Source organism: Xenopus laevis, chromosome 7S (assembly GCF_017654675.1).
Source record: "Xenopus laevis strain J_2021 chromosome 7S, Xenopus_laevis_v10.1, whole genome shotgun sequence".
In the NCBI taxonomy this organism is placed as follows: Eukaryota; Metazoa; Chordata; class Amphibia; order Anura; family Pipidae; genus Xenopus; species Xenopus laevis.
Genome location: NC_054384.1, coordinates 74,861,247 through 74,881,173, shown reverse-complemented (window position 1 = coordinate 74,881,173; position 19,927 = coordinate 74,861,247). Strand labels below are relative to the sequence as shown.

Below are 19,927 nucleotides of genomic sequence, written 5' to 3'. Positions count from 1 at the left end.
AGCAAAGCTACCCTAAAATGTCCCTCAAATCCCTGCAGACTTCTGTCCCTCCAATACAGAGCAGTATCAAGTAGATTACTAGCCAGCAAACTTACTATCAACTGTCCCTCAAAGAAATCAGTGAAATCAGTAACAGCTCTCTCCCTACACTAGCTCTTGCAAGCACACACAGGCAGAATGAAAAAACGCTGCAGGGCTTCAGTTTATATATGGAAGGGGAGTGGTCCAGGGGGTGTGGGGGTGGTCCAGGAGGGAGAGCTTCCTGATTGGCTGCCATGTATCTGCTGGTCTGGGGTGAGAGGTCAAAAAAAAGCGCCAGGTAAGGCGAACCCAAAATGGCGAACGTCGCGCGACGTTCGCGAACATTCGGCGAGCGCGAACAGCCGATGTTCGCGCGAACAAGTTCGCCGGCGAACAGTCCGCGACATCCCTATTGTTCAGTAGACCCCTGGTGTTCATATTTAGGACATTTTATGCTATGTTACAAAATGCGAGGCATACAATGGGGTAAAATGCAAGCTTTGTGGCCATTTTCAGACATTTTGTACAAAATGCTACATTTGGCATGACTTTTCAGTTTGATAGTTTGCAGTAGAAAGACATGGTTAACCATTTTGGATTTGTCAGAATGTGTACTTTCAAAAAAAATATGGTTATCTATTGTCTCTGTAAGGTTAGGGTGCCTTATGGCAAATAACACACATACCAGGTGGTTATATTGCAGCCATACAAATTCTTCTGCACCTTTTTCTTTTGGGAGACTCTGTACACCACATAGTTCGGTAATCCTGTGCACAATTGGCATCAAACTGTTCAGTGGCCCCTGGCATTCATATTTGGGATGTTTCTTCTTGTTACCTAATGCTATGTTGGAGATACAATGCTAGAAACTGGAAACTTTGAGGCGATTTTCAGATATTCATCAAAAACGACAATATGGGGAAAGCATTGTGAGTTTGGAGTAGAAAGACATGGTTAGCCATTTAAGATCCAGCTGAATCTGTACTTTCCAAATATACGTGGTTTTTGGGGTTCAGTATATTTTTTTGTTTTTATCCTGCAAGAAATGCAGTAAATGTGTTGATTATTCAGCAGCTGAATTGAGTTGTATACACTAACTTAATTTTGGGGTCTCTAAAGGCCAGAAATGTTGGTAATCTTATGCACAATGGGCATCAAACTGTACAGTGGACCCCTGGCATTCATATTTAGGATGTTTCTTCTTGTTACCTAATGTTATGTTGGAGATACAAACTTTCAAATTGAAAGTTTTGAGGTGATTTTTCTGAATTTTCATTAATCTTTATAGAAAATGCTTTGTTCAGAAAAACTTTGATGTTTGGTACTTCGGAGCAGAAAGACATGGTTACCCAATTTGGTTTTGCTTTGGCAAAATGTGTATTTTCAAAAATATCCAGGATTTTTGGGCTTTGGAATCTAAAGTATGCCATATTCTACTGTAGTGCTTTGAAATTTGCTAAATTACTCCGGGAGTTTTTGCTCTATAGAAGTCAGAAATCTCCATAAAACTATACATATCTGGTTTTGGCACATTCGAGACACTTGAGGCTTTCCAAATTCGTTTTTTTCTGATATAAATTCCTATATTATGAAAAATAGCAATTTTTATTTTGTATTTTTGTTCCAGAAGTGAAGATATGCAAAAAAATTTAGAAAGCTCAGATTTTCCTGAAAAAAACTATTTATAGTTTTCCTAGGTGAACTACCCCACCTCCCAGGAAATGCCCCTACAATGAGAGAGCACAAAATGTTAGTGCAAATGAAATGTGAAATTCATAATTTTCAGTTGTATGGATTGCTTCCCTGCAATCCATAAGAGTCATAAGATTTGTTAATGTATTTGTTTCAATGTTATCAATCAATTCTCAAAGTCACTGACAGATATATAGAGCTTCTATTCTGTCTTCTGCATAGAAATGTGGCAATAAACTGAAAATGTTATGCAATGAAACTTTTAAAACATACCTCCATGTAAACCATCCAAGGCATCACCAATGTGGCCACCAAGAGATCTGCCACAGCCAAACTGACAATTAGGTAGTTGGTAGTGGTTTGTAGAGCTTTTTCCCTAGAAACGGCAATGCACACCAAAACATTGCCAAAGACGATGACAAATATAAGAAGAGTAAGGAGCATGGCATAGTAATTGTAATGAGGCTTCTGATGAACAGCAGTTCCATTAGTTCCATTGTTAATATCATCATTGTACATAGACAGGCTCTGGGGATCCATGAAGGTGAGTAGGTCCCTCTGAAGCTCAGCTCTAGAAAAAAAGAAAAGAGTACATATAATTACATACTGGGTAAAAACAATATTGTTAATTTAGTATTGCTAATAATATCTACATTTTCCCAAGGTACACGTCTCTTTCCCTACATCTTCTGTACGATAAGATTGTTAATAGGATGTGCTCACATTACAGCATTTATTTACACTGATATTTATACAGATACATTATCCCGAATGTGGACTCTTTCCAAAATTTGCAATACCATATCATTATAATCATTTATACATTAAGGGGGTTATTTACTTAAATCCAAATTTTCCTGATTAATTAATCAAAAAAAAAATCTGACCAAACTAAAATTCACAATTTACCTTTATTTATCATTAAAAAAAAGACTAAAACATTCAGATTGACAAAAACCACAACTTTTGTCACACGAAAAATCCAAATTTTTCAGATTTGACAGTGGAAAAGCCCGAAATGTTCGGATTATCGTACGAAACCCAGCACAGACAATAATATCTACGAATTGCAAATACTGTAGGACCTCTGCCAATGACTTCTAGAGGACCTTGACAGGTTGAAGATGAAGTTTTTTCGGATTCTGACTTTTTTGAGCCCTGGGGTATAATAAATCTCACAAAAATGCAAGGTTTTTTTTCCACTAAAAATTTGAATTTTATCATAAAACAACTCAAAATTATGGTGTTTTTACCATTCATTAAATAACCCCCTAACTAAACTCTTTATACTTCTGGTAACCTATGGAAATGCTGTTAGAATGTACAGGTATGGGACCTGTTATCTAGACTGCTCGGGACCTGGGGTTTTCCGAATAAGGTATCTTCTGTAATTTGGATAACATACTTTAAGGGGGTTATTTATCAAAGTCAGAATTTATCTCAATATTTTCTGCTACAAACTCTCATCAAAATCCGCTCGGGTTTTTAACACTTATTTATTATTACATTTTCCATAAATTTGCTTTGCGGGAAAAGATTTTCACGTTTTTTTTACATCCGATTTTCGAGATTTTAGCGATTTGTTCGAATACTTCGGGGTTTTGCACGAAACCAAGCGCACATCAAAAAATCATTGAGACTTCTCCCATTGACTTATATGCAACCTCGACATGTCTGGAAATGCCGGATTTTCTGATTCAGACTTTTCCATCCTTGAGATTTAATAAATTCCGAAAAATTCATGATTTTTTATAAAATAAATTTTTAGCAATTTAGCATTTGGATTTTAGTAACAAAAAAACATTTAAACATTATATAAAACCAGTTGGATGGTTTTACCACTAATATAGATTCCTGCTGCTTAGTTAGGATCAAGAACAAGGTAATGTCTTGTTTTGTATATTGTTGCAATATCTTTAACAATTCTTGAAATTATACAATTTGATAATTTTTTGTTGTGTTTGAGCTGTAAAATGTCAATAAAAATTATTGATGTAAAAATAACTCATCAAATAAACCCAGTAGGATTGTTTCGCCCCAAATCTGGATTCATACAGTTTAGTTACCATCAAGTAAAAGTTAAAGGAAATAAAATGTAAATATATCTTATTCTATTATCGGCTGTGCACCACACAGTCACACCAATGAGAATGTATAGAACAGGTATTGAATAAGTTATCCAGAATGCTCGGGACCTGGGGTTTTACGGATAATGGATCTTTCCATAATTTGGATCTTTATACTTTGTCAACTTGAAAATCATGTAAAAATTTAATTAATCAATAGGCTGGTTTTGCTTCCAATAAGGATTAATTATATCTTAGTTTGGATCAAGGACAAGGTTACTTAGTTACATAGTTAAATTGGGTTGAAAAAAGACATCAAGTTCAACCCCTCCAAATGAAAACCCAAATGAAAAAAAAGGTGCTGTTTTATTATTACAGAGAAAAAGGAAATCATTTTTTAAAATTTCAATTATTATTATAATGGAGTCTATGGGAGGCAGCCTTTCCGTAATTTGGAACTTTCTGGAGAGCGGGTTTCTGGATAATTGATCCCATACCTGTACTACATTTTGGAGGTATACAGAATTGTGATTGATTAGCTGCTACTGTATCTATGCTAATTGTTAGGCAATGACTAGTGCACGAATGCTCAGTTATTAGGAACTGTAAATTATCAACAATAAGGGGCCGATTCACTAACTGCGAGTGAAGGATTCGAAGGTAAAAAACGTCAATTTTTTTTTTTGGGCTACTTCGACCATCGAATGGGCTACTTCGACCTTCGACTACGACTTCGAATCGAAGGATTCGTAGTAAAAATAGTTCGACTATTCGACCATTCGATAGTCGAAGTACTGTCTCTTTAAAAAAAACTTCGACCCCCTAGTTCGCCATCTAAAAGCTACCAAAGTCAATGTTAGCCTATGGAGAAGGTCCCCATAGGCTTGGCTATCTTTTTTTGGTCGAAGGATAATCCTTCGATCGATGGATTAAAATGCTTTGAATCGTTCGATTCGAAGGATTTAATCGTTTGATCGAACGATTATTCCTTCAATCGTTCGATCGAACGAATTGCGCAAAATCCTTCGACTTTGATATTCGACCCTTAATACATCTGCCCCTCGATGTCACTGACATAATAATATTGAGGATGAAGCTTCAGCTTATTAATTCGTCAGTCACAACCTGTTCGACCTTCAACTATGACTACGACTTCGAATCAAAGGATTCGTAGTAAAAATCGTTCGACTATTCGACCATTCGATAGTCGAAGTACTGTCTCTTTAAAAAAAACTTCGACCCCCTAGTTCACCATCTAAAAGCTACTGAAGTCAATGTTAGCCTATGGGGAAGGTCCCCATAGGCTTGGCTAACTTTTTTTGATCGAAGGATATTCGATCGTTGCATTAACCCTTTAAGTGCCAGCAGAATTTCACATTTTGGTTACGCGAAATGCCAGCCGTTTTTGAAACATTTTGTGCTCTCTCACTTTAGGGGCATTTTCTGAGGGGAAACCTATAGTTTACCTAGGAAAACTATACATTGTTTTTTTCGGTAGAAACTGAGCTTTCTAAATCTGCCTGAGTTTTCATGTATTTCCACCTGTGCAAAAAAATTTATAGTGCTAAATACCAAAAAAAAATGAAAAATTACCATTTTTCATCGTATATCAATTTATACCAGAAAAATATTTCATTTTACGGATGAAAATCCAACTGATTTGGAAAGCCTTATGTCTCTCGAACGTGCCAATACCAGATATGTATAGTTTTAGGGAGATTTAGGACTTCTGTATCTCAAAAACTCCCGGCAGTATATTACCGAATTTTGAAAGCACTAAGGCAGAAAACGGCATGCTTTAGATTCCAAGGCAAAAACTCCTGAAACCGTAGGTTTACCCCAGAAAACCATACATTTTTGAAAAGTACACATTCTGCCGATTACAAAATGGGTAACTATGTCTCTACTCCCAACTACCAAACATAAAAGCTTGTCTGAACATAGCGGTTTTTCAAAAAAAAATTCAAAATTCTGAAAAATCATTTCAAAGGTTTTATTTTGCTGCTCCGCATATCCCAAATTATACTAGATACCAAGAAAAATCCCCTGAAATATGATTGCCAGGGGTCCACTGAACAGTTTGATACCCATTATGCATAGGTTTACCAAAGTATCTGGCATTTAGAGACACCAATATGAAGTTAGCACATCCAAATTGATCAGGACTTTACTTCAGCTACTGAGAAATCAACACATTGACTGCATTTTTTGTGGGGTAAAAACACAGAAATATATGTTTACCCCCAAAACCCATATATTTTTGGAAAGTAGTCACAATGCTTTAGGTGATATCCTTGCAGCGTTTGTATCAATCAGTATCAGCTCTCAGACAGGGTGCCTGACTCCGCCAAGTCAGGAAATCTCATAAATCTTCATAGTGCTTATAAGCACCTGATGAAGAGTCCTTGGACTCGAAATATGTTGTGTATATTGAAATAAACAAAACTATTGTTTGAAGGTTCTCCAGGGTAAGCTTTATTCATTGATATATTTTTGGAAAGTACACATTCTACAGAATCTAAAATGGGTACCCATGCCTTTCTGCTCCAAACTACTGAGTCGCAAGGCTTTCCCAAAATTGTCGGTTTTGGTGAAATATGTGAAAATTGCCTCAAACCTTCAACTTCCCAGCACCATATCACCCATGTATCATTATGTACTAAGAAAAAGCACCCTAAATATGATTGCCATGGTTCCTCTGAACATTTTGGTGGCCATTGTTCATAGGTTTACCAAAGTATCTGGCATTTAGAGGCCCCAAAATGAAGTTAGCGCATACAAACAGTCCCGTGGGTAACTTCAGCTAATGAAAAATCAAACACATTGACTGCATTTTGTGGGGTAAAAACACAGAAATATATGTTTACCCCCAAAACCCATATATTTTTGGAAAGTACACATTCTACCGAATCTAAAATGGGTACCCATGCCTTTCTGCTCCAAACTACTGAGTCGCAAGGCTTTCCCACAATTGTCGGTTTTGGTGAAATATCTGAAAATTGCCTCAAAGCTTCAACTTCTCAGCACCATATCACCCATGTATCGTTACGCACCAAGAAAAAGCACCCTAAATATGATTGCCAGGGTTCCTCCAAACAGTTTGGTGGCCATTGTTCATAGGTTTACCAAAGTATCTGGCATTTAGAGGCCCCAAAATGAAGTTAGCGCATACAAACAGTCCCGTGGGTAACTTCAGCTAATGAAAAATCAACACATTGACTGCATTTTTGTGGGGTAAAAACACAGAAATATATGTTTACCCCCAAAACCCATATATTTTTGGAAAGTACACATTCTACCGAATCTAAAATGGGTACCCATGCCTTTCTGCTCCAAACTACTGAGTCGCAAGGCTTTCCCACAATTGTCGGTTTTGGTGAAATATCTGAAAATTGCCTCAAAGCTTCAACTTCTCTGCAGCATATCACCCATGTATCGTTACGCACCAAGAAAAAGCACCCTAAATATGATTGCCAGGGTTCCTCCAAACAGTTTGGTGGCCATTGTTCATAGGTTTACCAAAGTATCTGGCATTTAGAGGCCCCAAAATGAAGTTAGCGCATACAAACAGTTCCGTGGGTAACTTCAGCTAATGAAAAATCAACACATTGACTGCATTTTTGTGGGGTAAAAACACAGAAATATATGTTTACCCCCCAAACCCATATATTTTTGGAAAGTACACATTCTACAGAATCTAAAATGGGTACCCATGCCTTATTGCTCCAAACTACTGAGTCGCAAGGCTTTCCCAAAGTTGTCGGTTTTGGTGAAATATCTGAAAATTGCCTCAATGCTTCAACTATCCAGCATCATATCGCCCATGTATCATTACGTATCACAAAAAAGCACCCAAATTGTGATTGCCAGGGGTCCTCCAAACAGTTTGGTGCCCACTGTGCATAGGTTTACCAAAGTATATGGTATTTAGAGGCCCCAAAATGAAGTTAGCACATACAAATTGTCCTGTGGGTAACTTCAGCTAATGAAAAATCAGCACATTGTCTGCATTTTTGTGGGGTAAAAACACAGAAATATATGTTTACCCCCCAAACCCATACATTTTTGGAAAGAACACATTCTACAGAATCTAAAATGGGTACCCATGCCTTTCTGCTCCAAACTACTGAGTCGCAAGGCTTTGCCAAATTTGGCGGTTTTGGTGAAATATCTGAAAATTGCCTCAAAGCATATAATGGGGTAATCGTTCGATCGAAGGAATAATCCTTCGATCGTTCGCAGCATTTGCGCTAAATCCTTCGACTTCGATATTCGAAGTCGAAGGATTTTAGTTCCTAGTCGAATATCGAGGGTTAATTAACCCTCGATATTCGACTCTTGATGAATCGGCCCCTAATATTTATCAAATATTTAAGGGGTTATTTATCAAATTCCGAAAGTAGCCAAAAAAGTAGCCAGAAAAATACTTCGCTAAGTAAATGTGCCCCGTAGTGTTTCTGATACAAACACACAAGTTTTACCAGTGCAGGGCAACACTTCATTATATGTTTATTACTTTAAAAATACAATTTTTTTTATGTTACTGTTCCTTGTATTGTCTCTATATTTGTGAGTAGACATCTGTTTTTTTTAACATTGTCTGTAAACATATAGGTGAGAGGGTGCACAGTGGTGGACCCTTTACTAAACTCCGAATATCCGAAATTCCCCTAAATCAGAAAAATTCATGATTTTTTTGTGTTATAATAGGCTTTTAAGAATATCACAAATTTTTTGGAATTTATTAAACCCCAAGGGCTAAAAATCCTGAATATAAAAACACGGCATCTCAAACCTGTCGAGGTTGCATAGAAGTCAATGGGAACAGTCCCATTCATTTTTGGTTGTGTCGGGAGTTTCGGGCAATTTTACTATGTTTTCTGAGCTTTCGGGTGAAAACGCCATAAAATTTGGAGTTTTCAGGGAAAATTCACGACAAAATCTTGAAAATCTGAGTTTTTCCCGTAAAGCTAATTTTCGGGAAAATGTAATGATAAATAAGCGGCTTGGAACTGAGTTTGTAGCAACCGATATTGAGATAAATTCGGACCATTATAAATAACCACCTAAGGGGTTATTTACTAAACTCCTAATACATAAATCACGAAAAATTCATGATTTTCTTTTTTTATAAAATTGGACAAATTTTTCTGAATTTATTAAACCCAGAGGATGGAAAAGTCAGAATCTGAAAATCTGGCATCTCAGACCTATCGAAGTTGCATATAAGTCAATGGGAGAAGTCTCTGATTTTTTGATGTGCGCTGGGTTTTTGGCAATTTGAATTTCCTGAAGTTTTCATGAAAATCGGATGAAAGATCCGAAAAAATTGTGAAAATCAGATGAAAGATCCGAAAAAATTGTGAAAATCAGATGAAAGATCTGAAAACATCAGATTTTTTCCTGCAAACAAAATTTTCGGGAAAGTGTATTAATAAATAAGCCCAAAAAACCCGTGCAGATTTGGTCAGAGTTTTTTCCAGAAAATATTGAGATAAATTCGGACTTTGATAAATAACCCCCCTAATTCTGCATGTGTCATGTCTTTTTTAATATTTTCCAACAAGAAATCAATCTCACCAATAATGTCTTAATCAGACATTTTATTTTGTTACACAAAAACATAATTAAAATATATACTGTCATCAAAATAGAAAGTGCTTATTTTTACTTTTTTACAATATTCTCTATTGTGCAAAGTTACATAGTTTTGGAATAAGTTGATTTTCTTTACATTTGAAAAAGTTCTAGTCTACATCGAGAGGTGGCATTCCCAGCTGCCAGGTGGCCATTTCCCACCTGGCAAGGGAACAGTGGTCCCTACCCTAGATTATGTGAACAATTAAAAATTAACTCTTTATATGCTACTAAAAGTGCACAAGAATAAGACCCCCTTACATAATTATTTTATTTGAAATGACAAGTATTATTATTCAACCCCACTTATGCTAATATTTGTATGTTAGAGGGAGTGATTCTGGGTCTTGTCTAACCATGTACAATGGTTGTATAGGTACACTGATGGTTTATTTATCATATGGGATGGTACTTTTGAGGTGTTGAGCAAGTTTTTATGTTTTTAAGTTGTTTTTTGTCAGGGTTGGTCTGTTTGGTGCACATGGTTTTACAAAGGCTTCCTGCTCCCTCCAACTGACATTTGCCAGATGGCAATTAAAACCTCTGATATGACAGTCTTGACACATGGAAGTAAGACATGTCAGTCATAAAACAGGGACATCTGATGCAGCAATCTTGACACAATAATATCAGGACATTTTTAGTGAAATGGACTGTGTGGCAAATTCTAGAACAGATTTGTGAAAAAGCATCATTGAAATGAATTCACCATAAGCTCAAAAAAGGCATGATTCAGTCAACTTCCAAAACCGATCTTTAGCCAAAACTGCCAGGCTAATAAATTAAACTTCTTAGCGTCCTATTTAAAAGTTATGGTACAAAGTTTAACCCACCTCTATTAAATATTGCAATACTTTAAGCTGATGTTTTTATCTGTCTTTATATCTATCCAACTGTCTATCTGTCATTTTCTAGACTACAAATATAACTTGATTTAAACAAAATGAAGATGACTGGGTATTGGGGTACTTCAGGCTCTCTATCTCAGCAGGACCCCCCCGCTCCAGGTGCAACAAATGATCCAATAGCTCAATAGAACTGAGAGAAAGCACGCAATGCAGATTAACTGCTAAGTGATTTATTTTTCACAACATGTTTCAGGCTGCACGCCCTTTATCAAGTGTAAAACAAACTGATTATTCACAAACTTTTAAAGATGTAGACAGGAAGTGAAGTCACACAGGGTGAATACAAATTACCTTAATTAATACAGGTAATCACCATATAGTCACATTTAGTATAAATAAATTACTACCATAATATCCAAACATATGAGAGTCATAAAAAACTTTTAGTGGAAACACCATAGAGTAGAAACTTAATTTATAGAAAAACTTTTTTAAAAAACTTTTTTAAAATACTTTAGGTTCTCTGGAGAATTTTACTGGCAAAGACAAGGGACGTTGATGGGAGCTGCAGTGGCCCCATCGTTTGCCAATATTTTTGTCCACAAAATTGAAAAACAGTTATTTTTGACTGAACCTTACTTACAACATATAATCGGGTATTACAGGTTTGTGGACGTCATTTTAGTCCTGTGGGAAGGCACAGACCTGGCTTTCAATGCAATGGTTGATTGTGCCAATAAAGCACACCCTACTATTAAGTTTACCAGCGAAACAGGGGGACATTGCATAAATTTTTTGGATGTCACATTAACGATTACTAATGGCAATATCAGTACTAGTTTGTATCGAAAAAGTACAGAAAAAAATAACGTTCTATTAGCCTCTAGTTTCCATGCCCCTAAAGTGATTAGAGCTATCCCTAAGGGCCAGTTTGTAAGGGCACGGAGGATTTCCTCCGAAGAAGGGAACTATACCTCAGCGGTGGAAACGTTAAAACAAAGATTTGTAAAAAGAGGTTATAAAAGTAAGGATATAGAGAACTGTGCCATAGAAGTGGGTAATATGCCTAGAAAAGAGTTACTAACATATAAACCTAAATGTAATAAGAATGTTTTTCCATTTGTAAGCCAATACAACTCCAATAGTAAGGTAATAGAACGTATCATCCATAAATATTGGAAAATACTGCAACAAGATAAAACCCTAAAGAGTGTTTTGTTAAATCCACCTGTTTTCAGTTATAAAAAAGGTTCGTCCCTTCGAGATTTATTGTGTCCCTCAGAGGTTAATCCCCCACAAAAAGGAACTCAAAGGTTTTTAGGGAAACCAAAAGTTGGCACATATGCATGTTTAAGTTGTAACTGCTGTTCCTCTATTATTAAAGGAGACGCTATGCGACATCCGACACAGGGGACTCCGGTTAAGCTGAAACACTATGCCACATGTGACACAAGTAGTGTTGTTTACCTGCTTAAGTGCCCTTGTGGTCTAGTGTACATTGGCCAAACGAAAAGACCCATAAAAACTCGTATTAAGGAACACAAGGGTAACATCCGAAATTTCAAAAAAGGAACAGCAACAGACACTACAGTGTCTAGACATTTTAATTCTGCTTATCATAACCAATCCCAGTTAAGGTGGGCAGTCGTGGAAGTAGTTACCCCCTCTCAGAGAGGTGGGAATACTAATAAAAGGTTACTGCAAAGGGAAGCCTATTGGATTAAGAGACTTGACACATTACAACCAAAAGGCATGAACGACAGCTGGAGTGTGAAAAGTTTTCTTTAATGTTGTTACAATGTTGCCTATGATTGAAACTGATGCTGTATTTGTTTCCTTTTTGCAGATAAATATCTCTGTGCTCAAGATAGATACAATATACTAATTTGTACGGCTACTGGTAAGACTACCGGGCTTTTCCTTCCTTTCATATTTAACACAGGACTATCAAGCTTTTTCATAGCAGGCCCCAACAATGGGCAGTACTATGTATGAATTTTTGAATTTTTGTACTTTTTTTAAAAAAAGTTTTTTAAAAAAGTTTTTTAAAAAAGTTTTTCTATAAATTAATTTTCTACTCTATGGTGTTTCCACTAAAAGTTTTTTATGACTCTCATATGTTTGGATATTATGGTAGTAATTTATTTATACTAAATGTGACTATATGGTAATTACCTGTATTAATTAAGATAACTTGATTTAGATATGCTCATTTAAAATACCATAGCATGGCAGGTTCTTGCCTGCAGCAGTGCAGACTGGATGGTTTTACACTGATTTTCCTCTTCATTATTGACACAAGTTGGTGCTCACTATAAAATGAAATAAAATAAAAAATAATAACAAAAAAATGGATATATGTATCCGTTATGGAATGTTCTAATTAGTCTAGTAAATCTATCGTTTAGTATGATTCTAGATTTATCTATAGAATATGAGCAATAGAATTTTAGCAATTTATGGTGTGGTAAGTCCTCTCATACTGTAGTTACAGTTATAGATGGTTCATTTAGGTTGAAATAAAGACCAAACATCAACAGGTTGTGACTTTGAAATTTTAGGATAATATAAATATCATTGGATAGGCACTGTATTAAAAATAGGTCTTGGTAAGCAATTAAGTCATGTTGATACAAAGTGGTAAGGTATTTGACAAGCATGTTAACAGACGTATAAAGATTTGTACTTTTTGTAAAGTATTTGCAAAAACATTAAGGAGTCCATTTACTAACGATTAAATTGTGATTTTTTATTCCAAAAAATTACAGGTTTTCATATTTTTCTTAAAAGCTCTAAAAATTTGAGAAAGAACAAGTGAAAAAAACACAAATTACGGTTTTTTTACGTCATATTGTCCGTAGAACTCAAATTTTTAAAGCTTTTCAAGGTATTCGTATTTCCTTTCGGATCGTTCAGCATATTTTTTCATTTGTACTTTTTATAATCAGAACATTTCATAAATTCAATGACAGTCGTGGTTTTGGAGCTTGTGAGTTTAGTTGTGGTTAGGGATGTAGCGAACTGTTCGCCCGCGAACTAGTTCGCGCGAACTTCGACCGTTCGCGTCCGCCGAATGTTCGCGAACGTTTGGGAACGTTCGCAGTTTGAGTTCGCGTTCGATCGTTCGACCATTCGACCATTCGAATTCCTTCGACCGCTAAAAATCGAACGATTTCCATTCGTTCGAACGATTGTAAGCATTGGATCCAATGAAAAGCATTCGATCGAATGGCTTCAATCGTTCGATCGTTCGAATCGAATGATTTTAGCGGTGTTCGAAGTTCGCATTTTTTGCCGGCGTTCGCGAACACCAAATCGGCAGTTCGCTACATCCCTAGTTGTGGTTTCCAAAAAAAACCTGTAAATTCTGGCCTCTAATAAATAAGCCTCCACGAGAGCTTTTTATGATTCGATCAATGCCTCTCTCTTAACTAGGGATGTAGCGAACGTCGGAAAAAAAGTTCGCGAACATATTCGCGAACTTGCGCAAAAACGCGAGCGGTTCGCGAACGGTTCGCGAACCCCATAGACTTCAATGGGAAGGCGAACTTTAACATCTAAAAAAGACATTTCTGGCCAGAAAAATGATTTTAAAGTTGTTTAAAGGGTGCAACGACCTGGACAGTGGCATGCCAGAGGGGGATCAAGGGCAAAAATGTATCTGAAAAATCTGCCTGTGTGTGCTTGGAAGAGATAGTGTAGGGGGAGAGTGATTTCAGGGACAGATGATAGTAAGTTTGCTGGCTAGTAATCTGCTTGATACTGCTCTGTATTGGAGGGACAGAAGTCTGCAGGGATTTGAGGGACATTTTAGCTTAGGTAGCTTTGCTGGCTAGTAATCTACTGTTCTCTTTAAACAACTGCCATACGTTGACCTTGTAGGCATTGTTTGCCCAGTTTTTTTGGACGCAGCCACTGAAGCACAGTTGCCAGAAAAAATATGCCATATAAATGCTGAAAATAGTAATTTTTCGCCATACGTTGACCTTGTAGACATTGTTTGCCCAGTTTTTTTGGTTGCAGCCACTGAAGCACAGTTGCCAGAAAAAATATGCCATATAAATGCTGAAAATAGTCATTTTTTGCCATACGTTGACCTTGTAGGCATTGTTTGCCCAGTTTTTTTGGTCGCAGCCACTGAAGCACAGTTGCCAGAAAAAATATGCCATATAAATGCTGAAAATAGTCATTTTTTGCCATATACGTTGAGTCAACGTATGGCAAAAAATGACTATTTTCAGCATTTATATGGCATATTTTTTCTGGCCTCTGTGCTTCAGTGGCTGCGGCCAAAAAAACTGGGCAAACAATGCCTACAAGGTCAACGTCGTTGACCTTGTAGGCATTGTTTGCCCAGTTTTTTTGGCCGCAGCCACTGAAGCACAGAGGCCAGAAAAAATATGCCATATAAATGCTGAAAATAGTCATTTTTTTGGTCGCAGCCACTGAAGCACAGTTGCCAGAAAAATTATGCCATATAAATGCTGAAAATATAAATTTTTTTGGTTGCAGCCACTGAAGCACAGAGGCCAGAAAAATTATGCCATATAAATGCTGAAAATATAAATTTTTTTGGTTGCAGCCACTGAAGCACAGAGGCCAGAAAAATTATGCCATATAAATGCAGAAAATATGCATTTTTTTGGTCGCAGCCACTGAAGCACAGTTGCCAGATAAAATATGCCATATAAATGCTGAAAATAGTCATTTTTTGCCATACGTTGACCTTGTAGACATTGTTTGCCCAGTTTTTTTGGTTGCAGCCACTGAAGCACAGAGGCCAGAAAAAATTAAACCAGTAGGGTTTGCACCCTAGTTTGTAACGGTGGCGGAGGGAGGAGGACGCTAAAGGACAGCTGTGTGTGGAGTCATGAGGCTTGAAGAGAAGGACAGCTGCATAGAAGTCAGAACAAGTCTTCCGGCGTGCAGTAACCCTCCGAGATCCACCCCTCATTCATTTTAATAAAGGTCAGGTAATCGACACTTTTGTGACCTAGGCGAGTTCTCTTCTCAGTTACAATCCCTCCTGCTGCACTGAAGGTCCTTTCTGAGAGCACACTTGAGGCTGGGCAAGACAAGAGGTTCATGGCAAATTGTGACAGCTCTGGCCACAGATCAAGCCTGCACACCCAGTAGTCCAGGGGTTCATCGCTCCTCAGAGTGTCGATATCTGCAGTTAATGCCAGGTAGTCCGCTACCTGCCGGTCGAGGCGTTCTTTGAGGGTGGATCCAGAAGGGTTGTGGCGCTGCCTTGGACAGAAAAACATTTGCATGTCTGACGTTACAGACTGGCCAAAGGGCTTTGTCCTTGCAGGTGCGCTCGTGGCAGGATTACTGGCACCTCTGCCCCTGGAATGTTGATGAGTTCCTGAAGTGACATCACCCTTAAAAGCATTGTACAACATGTTTTGCAGGCTGGTTTGTAAATGCCGCATCTTTTCGGACTTGTGGTATGTTGGTAACATTTCTGACACTTTATGCTTGTACCGAGGGTCTAGTAGCGTTGCGACCCAGTACAGGTCCTTCTCCTTAAGCCTCTTGATACGGGGGTCCTTCAACAGGCATGACAGCATGAAAGACCCCATTCTCACAAGGTTGGATGCAGAGCTATCCATCTCCGCTTCCTCATTATCAAGGACTGCATCATCCACGGTCTCCTCCCCCCAGCCACGTACAAGACCAGGGGTCCCCAAAAGGTCACCACTAGCCCCCTGGGAAGCCTGCTCCTGTTGGTCCTCCTCCTCCTCCTCCACAAAGCCACCTTCCTCCTCTGACTCCACTTCTGGCACCTCTCCCTGCGTTGCAGCAGGTGCCTGGGTTCGTTCTGGTGATTCCGACCAGAAATCGCGCGCTTCCAGCTCCTCGTCACGCTGGTCTACAGCCTCATCTGTCACTCGTCGCACGGCACGCTCCAGGAAGAAAGCGAAGGGTATTAGGTCGCTGATGGTGCCTTCGGTGCGACTGACCATATTTGTCACCTCTTCAAAAGGTCGCATGAGCCTGCAGGCATCGCGCATAAGCACCCAGTAACGGGGGAAAAAAATCCCCAGCTCTGCAGATCCAGTCCTACCACCCAGTTCAAAAAGGTACTCGTTGACGGCCCTTTGTTGTTGCAGCAGACGTTCCAACATAAGGAGCGTTGAATTCCAGCGAGTCTGGCTGTCAGAAATCAAACGCCTGACTGGCATGTTGTAGCGCTGCTGAATGTCAGCAAGGCGTGCCATGGCCGTGTAGGAACGTCTGAAATGGGCCGACACCTTTCTGGACTGGGTGAGAACGTCCTGGAATCCTGGGTACTTGGAGACAAAACGTTGGACTATTAAATTTAACACATGTGCCATGCAGGGCACATGTGTTAAATTGCCCAGTCTCAACGCTGCCAACAGATTGCTTCCATTGTCACACACCACTTTTCCGATCTGCAGTTGGTGTGGGGTCAGCCACCGATCGGCCTGTGACTGCAGAGATGACAGGAGTACAGATCCGGTATGGTTTTTGCTTTCCAGGCACGTCATCCCCAAGACATGAGGCACGTCGAATAGCCTAGGGGGAGCTGGGGGTGCACAGGTGTGGAGGAGGAGAAGGAGGACCCAGCAGCAGAGTAAGAAGAAGAAGAGGAAGAAGACGAGGTAGAGAGCGATGGAGGAGTAGAGGTGGTGGCAGAACCGCGTGCAATCCGTGGCGGTGACACCAACTCCACTGTTGTTGTTGAGCTACCCATTCCCTGCTTCCCAGCCATTACCAAGTTCACCCAGTGGGCAGTGTAGGTGACATACCTGCCCTGACCATGCTTGGAGGACCATGCGTCAGTAGTCATATGGACCTTTGGCCCAACACTAAGTGACAGAGATGCGGTAACTTGGCTCTGCACATGTTGGTACAGGTGTGGTATTCCCTTTTTAGAAAAAAAATTGCGGCTGGGTACCTTCCACTGCGGTGTCCCAATTGCTACAAATTTGCAGAAGGCCTCAGAGTCCACCAGCTGGTATGGTAAAAGCTGGCGGGCTAAGAGTGCAGACAAGCCAGCTGTCAGACGCCGGGCAAGGGGGTGACAGTCAGACATTGGCTTCTTACGCTCAAACATGGCCTTCACAGAAACTTGGCTGGTGGCAGATGACTGGGAATGGGAACAGGTGGTCAAGGTGGAAGGCGGAGTGGAGGGTGGTTCAGACGGGTCAAGGAGAGCAGAGGTAGAGCAGTAAGATGCTGGACCAGAAGGAGTGTGGCTTTTAGTTTGCCTGTTGCCTTTGAGGTGTTGCTCCCAAAGTGCTTTGTGCTTGCCGCTCATGTGCCTTCGCATAGAAGTTGTACCTATGTGGCTGTTGGGCTTACCAAGGCTCAGTTTCTGACTGCACTCATTGCAAATTACAATGCTTTTGTCAGAGGCACACACATTAAAAAAATCCCACACTGCTGACTTTTTGGAAGTGTGCGATCTGGCGGTAACAGTAGAAGTTGGCGGCATTGGCGGCAATGGCGGGTGCGTTGGCCGGCTGAACACAGGTGCCGATACATGTTGTTGCCCTACTGATCCCTGCGGGCTGTCCTCCCTGCTTCTTCTAAGTCTTATTCTCCTACTGCCTCTCTGACTCTCCGTCTCTCCATCTGAACTACCCTCCTCTTGCTCTCTTCTACTAGGCACCCACAAAACATCAATCTCCTCATCATCATTCTCCTCAGATGCATCAATTTCTTCTGACACATCACAGAAGGAAGCAGCAGCGGGGACCTCCTCCTCATCACTCATTATGTCCATCTCTATCGTGTTCTCTGCCAGAATTAAATCTGGTGTAAGGTCCTCATCTCCTTCATCTTCTTCTGGCAATAATGGTTGCGCATTACTCAGTTCAAGAAACTCATGGGAAAATAACTCCTCTGACTCCAGTGAAGAAGGGGCACCGGTGGTGGAGGAAGTGTTACGTGGGGTGGCCATAGCAGTGGAGGATGAGGAGGATGTTGTGGTAAAGTTAGAAACGGTAGAGGATGGGGTGTGCTGTGTAAGCCAGTCAACTACCTCTTCAGCATTTTGGGAGTTCAGGGTCATTGGCTTTTTAAAACTGGGCAATTTGCTAGGGCCACAGGATTGCATAGCAGCACGGCCCCTAGCACGGCCTCTGCGTGGCGGCCTGCCTTTGCCTGGCATTATTTTTAAAAAAACAACAACAACAAAAACTCAGTTGGTTTTTCTGGAAACGATAATACACACAGCTAGATGGCAGTTTGAAGAAAACAGTGTGCAAATAATGCCTACAAGGTCAACGTATACACTACTACAGCGGTGGATACGGATTACGTAAAATATATGAATGCTGCTTGAAAAAAAGTAACTCAAGTGGTTTTTCTAGAGACGATAATATTATCAATATTTAGACAAAATGTGAACAAGCTCACACAGCTAGATGGCGGGTTGAAGAAAACAGTGTGCAAATAATGCCTACAAGGTCAACGTATACACTACTACAGCGGTGGATACGGATTACGTAAAATATATGAATGCTGCTTGAAAAAAAGTAACTCAAGTGGTTTTTCTAGAGACGATAATATTATCAATATTTAGACAAAATGTGAACAAGCTCACACAGCTAGATGGCGGGTTGAAGAAAACACTGTGCAAATAATGCCTACAAGGTCAACGTATACACTACTACAGCGGTGGATACGGATTACGTAAAATATATGAATGCTGCTTGAAAAAAAGTAACTCAAGTGGTTTTTCTAGAGACGATAATATTATCAATATTTAGACAAAATGTGAACAAGCTCACACAGCTAGATGGCGGGTTGAAGAAAACACTGTGCAAATAATGCCTACAAGGTCAACGTATACACTACTACAGTGGTGGATACGGATTACGTAAAATATATGAATGCTGCTTGAAAAAAAGTAACTCAAGTGGTTTTTCTAGAGACGATAATATTATCAATATTTAGACAAAATGTGAACAAGCTCACACAGCTAGATGGCGGGTTGAAGAAAACAGTGTGCAAATAATGCCTACAAGGTCAACGTATACACTACTACAGCGGTGGATACGGATTACGTAAAATATATGAATGCTGCTTGAAAAAAAGTAACTCAAGTGGTTTTTCTAGAGACGATAATATTATCAATATTTAGACAAAATGTGAACAAGCTCACACAGCTAGATGGCGGGTTGAAGAAAACACTGTGCAAATAATGCCTACAAGGTCAACGTATACACTACTACAGCGGTGGATACGGATTACGTAAAATATATGAATGCTGCTTGAAAAAAAGTAACTCAAGTGGTTTTTCTAGAGACGATAATATTATCAATATTTAGACAAAATGTGAACAAGCTCACACAGCTAGATGGCGGGTTGAAGAAAACACTGTGCAAATAATGCCTACAAGGTCAACGTATACACTACTACAGCGGTGGATACGGATTACGTAAAATATATGAATGCTGCTTGAAAAAAAGTAACTCAAGTGGTTTTTCTAGAGACGATAATATTATCAATATTTAGACAAAATGTGAACAAGCTCACACAGCTAGATGGCGGGTTGAAGAAAACACTGTGCAAATAATGCCTACAAGGTCAACGTATACACTACTACAGCGGTGGATACGGATTACGTAAAATATATGAATGCTGCTTGAAAAAAAGTAACTCAAGTGGTTTTTCTAGAGACGATAA

General features: G+C 39.2%; 1 protein-coding gene across 1 annotated transcript in view; it reads right to left on the bottom strand.

Annotated features, from left to right (window-relative positions):
* Positions 1–19,927, bottom strand: part of drd2.S (dopamine receptor D2 S homeolog) — a 194,839-nt gene that overhangs the window by 74,627 nt on the left and 100,285 nt on the right. The window contains exon 2 of the mRNA XM_041571402.1: positions 1,987–2,284. Within this exon, the coding sequence (XP_041427336.1) occupies positions 1,987–2,253 (267 nt within the window). The 5' untranslated portion in view covers positions 2,254–2,284. The remainder of the gene's footprint in view (positions 1–1,986; positions 2,285–19,927) is intronic.